Raw genomic sequence first — 10,450 nt, forward strand, 5'->3', positions numbered from 1 at the left:
TGCGTATCAACCATATCGTCTCGAAATACAAAGTATGAGAGCTACCGGAAACGGTCGTTCGAATAATGATTACAGAACATGAAATAATAAACCTAATGCGCTAATAGAAAAAATAAACATTTAAACTAACATGGCGGCATCCACAAAATCAAAACGTCAACAAAAATCCCGCTCATTACCACAATTATTATTATTATCACTACTTTAAAAATCTGCACTACACCGTATGTAAATTTCTTAGTAAAATAGGATTCTCATGTCAAAATGACTTACTTTAAAAGAAAACTACGCAAGTAACACTCGCTAACACTTATTATTATTATTATTATTATTATTATTATTATTATTATTATTATTATTATTATTATTATTATTACGATCCTAATTTTTATAATTACCATCCGATCCGTGAATTATTTACAATCCTAGCTAAAATTCTAAACTACATTTTTGATCATCGATTGTTCATAGCCCTACATATTTTACATATTTACATATTGCTCATTTACCTTATTTGTGCTGGAGGCAGGTCAGATCATCCTCCGGACCCCGTCATGATGAATTTAGCACTTCATCTTCAAGCTGGTGTTATCCGAGAGGTCACACACGCAAACTTGATGCATTTTTACAATATCGTTGCACACGTCCATATTTATATTAGCACTCGCATTTTAACACTCCTACGAAGAATATTCAGTGACACTGCATTGAGCACCTGACGTGAAGTCGAAAGTCTGGACTCCGCTACCTGCCTGCTGTCGCCTCTCTCTCACCCCTCTCAGTTTGTTTGTGTAAAGGATTATTGGTTATTCACCTTCTCTGACCATAACACTGGACTCAAGGTCTTAGTGCGGCAGCATTCCAATTGTGAAAACAAAGTTTTTCTCCCTGTAAAGGTAATCGCCCACTACACCGCGCCGCGCCGCGCAGCGCAGCCGAGAAGAAATTTCCGTGGTCTGCTTCTTGTGAAATGAAATGGCTTAACGCCCACTGCAGGGAGCCGCGCCCCGCCGCGCGGAGCAAGCTTGTTGAATTTCCGCGCCAGAAGCCCCCAGGTTTCTGGAACGGAACTTTTTCCTTTCGGCGCGCTTGCCTGGGCGAGGGTAGAAGGATGGAATAACGGAAAGAATGTGGTTTCGTGCCGTTTCGGCGGTCCTCGGGAGTCCTCGACTAGTGCCAGCATGCTCGTACCTTCACGCGGTTAGTGGTATTGTGCACTGTACGCCTTTCTGTTATCTTGTCTGTGTTTCTGTTGTCTTCTGAGTTGTGTTTCCTCTTCTGTCCTGTTCTCATCGTTCATTGTGGTAAGTAAAATCATGCATAACCAAATTGAGCTAGAATTCAACAAAATCAACATCGAGCCGGATGTTTTCATGTGGTTTTTATATTGTAAATTTAATTAGAATATAATTTAAAAATGTAAACGTGTTAGTTCTCCAACAAACTCCTCAGTCACGTTTATTAAGTTAAGTAAAACAAATTTAAGGTTTTCATTTCGTTTTTTAAATTCAGGTTTTCAGAATGAATGAAGAAGGATTGCTGCTTTTGGTGAAGGAATATCCCCATCTGTACGATCCCTCTCATCCCAAGTACCACGATAATCTGGCAAAGGACAATTCGTGGGATGAAATCAGCAAGGAAATGGGCCTCAGTGGTAAGTATATTTATTTCCAATTGACAAGCACGTTAAAGCTATTATAAAATAAAATAATATTAAAACTTTTCATTACCCAGTACAGTGAACAAGAATTTAAAAAAAATGACATATCAAATACATACAGCCATTAAATTCTAAGGACACCATAATTAACGCTCAGCCTTCTATCCATAAGCAAAACGTGTTGGAAGGAAAGTAGTAGCGTAAAAGCAAAAGCCGCTACAAAATTGTACTACGTGACAAGAAAACAATGATCCTATACCAAAAGAAAGAGTAAACGAAAGGAGTTAAAAGATAAACAGATGTAGTGCAACCTGAAAAAGACATCAGATTTAAACATTATAAATATGTTTAACAATTGATCACATTTTTGTTTTCTTATTACTTAAGAAACTTATTGTTTGTTATAATAATTATTACCTCACATATTCATTGCCATATCCTATGCATTTCATGATTATGTTTCCGGTCAGGCAATTGTTCATCAAAACAAATATATAGAGATTAAAAACGATAACTTAGGTTCATTATGATGAAAAGTCTAAAATTATACTACTTAGTTAATGTAAAACGTTTACTAATAATTGTAGGCTATCATGTTAAGTTCTCAACGAGGACAATACGTTAAGAATTAATTTTTATTCGTTAGTGTTCCTTCGGCCAACATTTATCATTCTTTCTTGCCATTCAACCGATCCTGCATGGGAGCTGAAATAGTCCTTAAATCTGTCCCTGATCCGAAGAGCTGATCCTGTGTACGTCCCTCCAGTGCCTCTCAAATCTTGAAGCGCAGGTGTAGCTTCTTCTATAAGTTCTGCAAGCAGATTTGGATGATCTTCGCGTAAGAAATTATGAAGCACGCAGGTTGCCAAAACAAATTTCGTCATATGTTCTGGCGAAACTTGCATTTTCCTCTGATATATTCTGAACTTCTTAGATAAAATGCCAAATGAATCCTCGCAGGTATTTCTAGCTCTGCTGTGTCGGTAATTGTATATTCTCTTCTCCGTGTTTCTTTTTGATTCATCACCGGGATAAGGCCTCATCAAGTTCCGTTGCAGAGGAAATGCTTCATCTGCAACAATAACATGAGGCATGAGCTCATTCGTTCCAGGTAGAATTTTATCCGGAGGAAAGTCCAATTTGTTCTGCTGAAGTTTTCTTCCGAAAATACTATTAGAAAATATTCCCCCATCGCTATTTTTTCCCAAAGCCCCTACATCTACCATCACAAACTTATAATTGGCATCGACTAGAGCTAGAAGCACAATGGAGAAGCTTTTTTTGTAATTGTAGAACAATGACCCACTGTTGGCTGGCTTGTCAAACACCACATGTTTCCCGTCCATTGCTCCCACACAGTTCGGGAAATTCCATCTTTCTCGGAACTCTAGTTCATTTCTCTCCCAGATTTCTTTGTCTGGTTGAGGCATGAAAATAGGAACCAACTTTGTCCACACAGCGTCACACACATCGTACACAATCCTCCTGACGCTTGTCTCTCCAAGTCTGTAGCTAAATGCAAGTGTTCTGAAAGAGTTCCCGGTAGCAAGAAATCTGAAAAGAAAAAGTAAATAAATAAATACATAAATAAATAAATAAAATAAATAAATAAATAAATATTATTGCTTCTTGCCTAATTCTTTGCGTTTGTTAAATGATCACAAATTTTAATTCATCTCTGATCTGATTACTTTCTTTCTCCAGCTAACAAGAAATAATTTGATAATATTAAATGCCCTGTCATTTTGATCAAAAGCCTGTAATTTAGTTGTGAAATCCCTAAACTGAAAGGATACAATTTTCTGACTGGTAAAATATTCGGAGAGATCCTGCACGTCTCTTAACATCTCAAAATTTAGTACAATTTCGCTTTGAGCCATTGATGGTAACGTGTTTCTCTTAATTTCTAGTGGACGAAATAAATATGATATACTCAGTTTTGCTTCCTACGTCACGATGAAGAGAACTGCTCAAGACCGTGGGATGTGGCTACAGCGACAAGGCTTAGCCTTTAGATAATTGATTTGAATTCATTGATTGATTGATTGATTGCTTTCATATTTCAATAATGATATAAACATTTAAGAAATTATTTAAACTTTTATGCATAGTTAGATAATTAACTTATTTATTTATTTATTTATTTATTTATTTATTTATTTATTTATTTATTTATTTATTTATTTATTTATTTATTTATTTATTTATTTATTTATTTATTTATTTATTTATTTATTTATTTATTTATTTATTTATTTATATTACATCTTTTTTTACTTTCAGCTGATGAGTGCAGAGCCAAATGGAAGTCCCTGCGGGAATGTTATCGGAAGGCTTTAAGAAAAAGACAACCAAAATCTGGACAAGCAGCCAAGAAAATCAACCCTTGGCGCCTCGAGGCACAAATGGAGTTCATCAGGCCCTTCATCACAATGCAGAGAAGCCAGGTGAGCAATGTAGGAACTCCATCCGATGACGATGAACAAACAGATATTTCTGAGGTTCAGGAAGAATCTCAGAATGTCGACTCGGGTTCCTCACATACAACTGAAGATACTCAGAAAAATGACAAACGACCAGGATTGTGGAGTGGCAAGAGAAAGAAAACTGCGCCTTTAACACCTTCGGCTGCTATTTTTAAAGAGTTTGTTGAGTTGAAGAAATCGCGACAATCTTCTCTAGGGCAAGAGGGTGACCATCTCCGCAAATACTTTCAAAGTGTAGAAGAGACAGTAAGAACATTTCCACCACAGTTACAAGTAAAAATTAAAAGTCAGATTTCCACCATCATTCATCAGGCAGAATTTGAAGCAATCAATATGCAGTCATTTCCAGCACCAAATTTTATCCATCCCGAAATTCCTGTCCAGTATCGATTTCCACCAAGTTTGACTTCTTCCAGTATCCTTACACACACTCAAGCAGGTTCACAGATCCCAATCTCACCAACACCAGGCCATATTCAGGCACCCCAGTTCAATCAAAATCACCAGACGAATGATGACAACCACCCAGTGAACGACAATTAAAGTGTAAACCATTTCGCTACTCTCCATGAGCTGTAACTACATACCGCCTCCCACAAAATTATTGAGACATCTGCTTTTGTTATAAGATGTTATTAGAGCAACAATGATATGTTCATGGTATCTGTCTCTGTGATTCAGATTTGCTTTCATTTCTCAGTGTAGCAAATACGTTCAATTTAACAACTTGAATTTCTATTTAGTAATGTTTTTTTATAACTATGTTCCTTTGCTTTAGATTTGCATTAAATAATACTGTATATTAGGTTTTCAAACCTAAACTGCTGAGTAACAATGGCTTTGTTATGTTGTAAGTGGTTCTCTGTGCTTCAGATTTGTAGTACGGTAATTTTAGTGTGTAGCAAATACATTCCATCTGAACAAATTGTCTGTGCTTTAGATTTGCACTAATTTCTTAGTGTTGCGAAACATTCCAATTTAAGTCCTAAACTGATATTATATTTTGTGTTAGTCTTTGTCACGTATTTCTGTAAATATCTGTCTCTAGCAAATAAATTGCATTTTAAAACAATTTAATGAACGTTTTTGTGTCTATTTTTTTGGAAAGGGCGTAGTTGCACGATTTTCTTTTGCGCATATCTTCCGGACAAACATTTTTACAATTATTTCAGAGAGTGGAACATGTTCCATAAAAGTATGTTAGTCAAAAAATCCATTTTAAAAAAGTATATTAAAAATTCAGCCTTTGGGGAAGTTTTATTTAGTTTCCCAACTAACTTTTGTTCACCTACGCCTTTTGAAAAAAACACTGAATCAATGATTTTATATTTTATTTCCTCCAGAACCTGTATAGTCTTAAAATGATTTAGTGCTTTACCTTAGGATGGAAATTTTCAGCAGCTCTGTGATAATTTCATACTATTTAATCTGATGCAATTGTATAATCTATTATCATCTTTAGCCCTAAAGTAACTTCGGATAAAATAGGCTTTTGTGTATCGGACAACAAAATAAATAAATAAATAAAAACCTTTTCGATACGCTACATTGAATTATCAGTAACTACTATTACTGTAGCTATATTGTGTTACTCTGTTTGTACGAGAAAATATGAAATTAAAATATAAATGAATCAAATAACTTACCTGAGGCATACAGCAAGTCTTTCTTCACATGGTACAGCTCGGCGAAAGGTGGTATTTTCTCGCTCTACACACGGCTTAACTAGGTTCAATAGTTCATAGAATTTTTCTTGGGACATACGAAAGTAGTGGAAAAATTTACTTCGGTCCTTTAGTAGATCAGGAAATAAATGGTGAAACTCTCCGTACGTTTCCCTTTTCTCATAAATGTTGTGGACCCAAACTTTTCTTTCGCGTTTTTCTTCTTCCTCATTTGCAAGTAGCGCAACTGCAAATAATAAATCCTCCTCGGAACTGGAACTCATCTTTCTGTGTGAGCTGCACTTCCCCAACTGGAGAGAGGCGGCGCGGTGAGGTGTGCTGTATGGGCGAAGTCTCGGAAAATGACCCGTGGAATGTTCCACAAGCTTGTTCCGCGCGGCGCGGCGCGGTTCCCTGCAGTGGGCGATTACCTTAACTGGCTTGACTAACTCTGCTCCCAAATATCTCACTTGCAATAATAATTCTATGAGAGTGTGGAAAAATATAAATGTAATGTTCCCGATGATGTGGAGAATTTTATAATAATCGTCCTCCAACATATGACTTTTCCACGAAATATACAAGCTACACGTGAACTAGGGAAAATGTTATGCAGCTACGTGTTACGACGAGATTCAATGTTCACCTCGGTCCTAGCACTTTAAGTTCATTCATGGCAAGTGTTGAGAATATAACTACCATTGTCATTTGTTAATTTAACTGCCTGATTATATCTGCATAATCTAAAGTTGAATAAAAGTTTATCAAAGTGTTCATTTCGGCTAAGATATTACTCACATAAATAAATACATTCCTCACTCGGATGTCAAGTACTGTATAAGACACTGAAGATTCTTACAAGACTGCGCATTCTCACAGGACTGCAATTCACCACAAGACTGAGAATTCCGACGAGACTGAAGATTTCCTACGAGACTGAGGATTTCCTACGAGACTGAGATTCTCACGAGACTGAAGTTCACCACACTGGTGTCTTCCTTTTTGTAAACAGTCCTCCTCCCACTTCGAAAATAGTTCTGTGGAAGGGATGTGGCGTAATAATCCTGCACTTGGGACCGATTTATCATGTGTCCGTAGGTTAGAATTTTAGAAAATGTGCTGAAAGCATTCCTAGTTTTGGTCCGATTTATGTGTTACATTGCGTTATGAGAAACGATCACAGGTTAATTCATACGACGGCGCGCGTCACTGGCTCTATTTTCTGTCAGAGTATGGCGCCTTCCCGCCATGACTGTTCATTTCCTGGGCGATACCACTCTTCCATGTAAAGTTGAAAATTTCTTATTTAACCACTGAGTAACCACACATTTGCACTGATAAATCCTTAAATATTGCTTGGAAGTCAGGACACAATATTTCACAGCTACTTCGGGCACCAAATCGCGAAATACTAGTTGTAGATTCCCGCTATGACAAGACAATAAAATTTGCAATTTTGTGATTGGCTGAGACGTTCGCGCTCTTGGCAGTTTGGGTTCTTCTATTTTCTGCTAAGGGATGACGGATATTATTCGTGTCTCACTCGCTCTTCTAGGCAGGGCAGATTTCGACGTGCGGATTCACGTGGGAACTGGATAGAAAGTTTCCACTTCTCGTCGGCATCATAAAACATAATTGGACGTACCACTCAGGCTAGCTACTTCCTGTTCGTGCCTTAAGACGTATTCTGTGGATATATTTTCAGTCTGAACGGCGCCTGGCTGTTGCTTTGTGAGACTGCAATCTTTTCCCAGCCTACTGCTGTATTCCCATATGCGAATTATTAAACATTTAATTTATGCATTAATTATGCACATTCGCTTATGGGTGCAATATCTATTGATGCAGGGATCATGCTATTTTTCTTTCAACAAAAATAAGTTGGGGGACTTATGATATTTCTCTGTACTATGCAGCACCAAGTTGTTGAATGCGTCCTTAGTTGATTTTCCATACAGTTCCAACCACATGAACTGGTCAATAGGCTCTGGGAGCAGTTTGGAGTTCATTACTCCCATGCTTCTGGCATATCGTTTCAGTCGTGACTAATAGCGTTCTACTCTGAATGCTGCTGAGCTCCATTTTGTTGTTTGAACTGCCCGCGCTAGACATATGGACAGAGATAATCAGAATTCACAGACATAGCACTCCCATTCATCGGTGCAAGCCCTGGACTTTAGGAAAGAAACAAAAGACGGCACGAGCAGCGGAATGCAACATAATGGAGTCCTGTCGACAGCCCGTAAGTACGTATTCGTATTTCTCCAGAGATTTCTCTATTAACAACGGTATTTGTTAATTTACCGCAGATTTTACACTGTATTTGAGTAAAAGCAATTAGTATCTTCCATTTGGAACAAATGTTATAGTGACATTTCGTGGATTCTGAATTTTCGAATTCCTGAATTCCTGACGGGGACGTCCATCCAGTAGAATCAAGCAAGACTTTACCGTCTCGACCTGGCAGTCCCTCCATAACTGTACTGTTGAATGTAATTAATTAGCGTTGGCTATGGGAAGACGGCAACAGAGTCTTTTGTGTGAGGTTGTTACCATACCTTCTCAGTGAGAGCGAGTGTCCAAATCCAAATCATCCAGTCCCTTGTGTTCATCGCTGTGCTTTAGCGAACTGAATTATTATGTCAATAATTTTATCGTATCGTGAAGTTAGAAACGTCCATGTATACAGTTTTACACTGAAGGCTCAACCTCTTTTTTTATTTAACTCTGTAAACAGTCACAGTTGTATTTCCCTCCGGCATCACGAAATGGATTCTATGCCCTACATTGCACGGTGGCTGTGCGTGAGACGGGAGACAGATTAGCAGCATTTGGAGGCCAGAGCCCGTGTAACACAGCGCTAGGCGCATTTTAACGACCGCTGGATCTAACGTCATTATCGCGAATGGCTCCTTTGACAGTCTTATTAAAAGGTAGAGCTGACCTGCCGCGAACAAATGTTGAAGCACTTCGTTCAGTTAAGTTTATTCCGAGATGAATTCTGTATATTACCTAAATCAACAGAAAATTACAGCACAAGGTAACTTTTGAAATCCCATGCACATCCTTATAAGCAGGTGACATAAAGACTGCGGTCTATTTAATGTCAAAGTAATAAGGGAAGGTGTAGTGGTGATGGTGGTTTATGTTTTAAGAAGTACAACTGACCAATCTCTTAAAAATAATCAGAGGAAAGAATTGAAGAGATCTAAACTTTCGAAGAATTAAAGTATATGGGAAACGGGAGGGAAGGGCCATGAAGCGCGTGAAAATTAAGGACACCCTTGGTCTCATACACTTATTGCCTTCGGGGTCGGAAGAGAACAAGAATGCACTAAGGGAGGTCAGGTGGCGCAGATGAAAGTGAGGAGCCCGGTACAAGAAAGTGAAAGCCAATACTAGTATTATTTCTTGTAATATTTTTTCCATGGAATTGCTTTTCTTACTCTTGTTGTAGTTGTTGGGTAGTTATGTTTTAACTTTACTATAATATAACTTGTAATGTTAAGCTAGTAGTAAGCTGCAGTCGCTTAAGTGCGGCCGGTATCCAGTAATCGGGAGGTAGTGGATTCGAGCCCCACTGTCGGCAGCCCTGAAGATGGTTTTCCGTGGTTTCCCATTTTCACACCAGGCAAATGCTGGGGCTGCACCTTAATTAAGGCCAAGGCCGCTTCCTTCCAATTCCTGGGCTTTTCCTATCCTATCGTCACCAGAAGACCTATCTGTGTCGGTGCGACGTAAAAGAAATAGCAAAAAAAGTACTAAGCTCAATCTATAGGGCCTAGTATTGTGAGCCGTAGTGTTAAGTAGGCCTTATGGAAATACTTCAGTTGTGTGTGAATTTGTATATGATGATGCTGGATTTCGAATGTTTGAACTAGTAAGTAGTATTTCCTGTAATATTTTCTTTCCATGGAATTGCTTGTTGCAATCTGCTAGTTGTTTGTTATTTTCGTTGTTAGTATTGGGTGAATATGTTCGTTTTACTTTATTATTGCACTACTGTAAGTGACCATTGCGACCGGGATATTTTCCATTTGCGATGTATTTGTTAATAATAATAATAATAATAATAATAATAATAATAATAATAATAATAATAATAATAATGATGACGATGATGATGATGATGATGATGATGATGATGATGATGAAAACCTACAACCTGTTTTCCAGTCAATTACCGAGTTAGGGATGGGATGAATGAAGCCCCAAACTTGTAATGTTAAGCTAGTAGTAAGCTCAACCTATTATAGTGGAGAGCGTTGCTGGAATGAAAGATGACAGGGAAAACCGGAGTACCCGGAGTACCATTGCCCTGGTGTGAATATGGGAAACCAAAGAAAACCATTTTCAGGACTGCCGACTCTAGGGTTCAAACACGCCATTACTGAAATTCATGCGGTATGTACTCTTACAAGACCCGCTTCTTTAGACATTATGTTTTGCCATCTTGGTTGTACCTTCCAGATGCTCAAAGAAACTTCAGTAAACCTAAGTGAATATGTAGAACTACCAGACTAAGCCGATAAATTCGCTCTTGGTACATATCGGAAGACTCACGTTCGATTCCACGAGAGAAAATTGATTTTTAAAGAATTTCACTTTGTAGGGTTCATGACACTAAAGTTTGTTCTGCC

The 10,450-nt window shown here is 38.0% G+C and overlaps 2 protein-coding genes across 2 annotated transcripts; one reads left to right on the forward strand and one right to left on the reverse strand.

Annotated features, from left to right (window-relative positions):
• Positions 1–1,050: 1,050 nt before the first annotated feature.
• Positions 1,051–5,212, forward strand: LOC137498362 (uncharacterized). The gene is made up of 3 exons (XM_068225809.1): positions 1,051–1,200; positions 1,513–1,654; positions 3,944–5,212. The coding sequence occupies exons 1-3, from the start codon at positions 1,129–1,131 to the stop codon at positions 4,687–4,689; spliced, it is 960 nt and encodes a 319-aa protein (XP_068081910.1). The 5' UTR covers positions 1,051–1,128; the 3' UTR covers positions 4,690–5,212.
• LOC137498361 (uncharacterized) lies at positions 1,648–6,101 on the reverse strand. The gene is made up of 2 exons (XM_068225808.1): positions 5,793–6,101; positions 1,648–3,214 (listed from the first exon to the last, which is right to left on the reverse strand). Exons 1-2 carry the CDS (start codon positions 6,092–6,094, stop codon positions 2,296–2,298), a joined length of 1,221 nt encoding a protein of 406 aa, XP_068081909.1. The 5' UTR covers positions 6,095–6,101; the 3' UTR covers positions 1,648–2,295.
• Between the last annotated feature and the right edge of the window lie 4,349 nt (positions 6,102–10,450).

The sequence above is a fragment of the Anabrus simplex genome, chromosome 2, assembly GCF_040414725.1.
Source record: "Anabrus simplex isolate iqAnaSimp1 chromosome 2, ASM4041472v1, whole genome shotgun sequence".
Taxonomy (NCBI): Eukaryota; Metazoa; Arthropoda; class Insecta; order Orthoptera; family Tettigoniidae; genus Anabrus; species Anabrus simplex.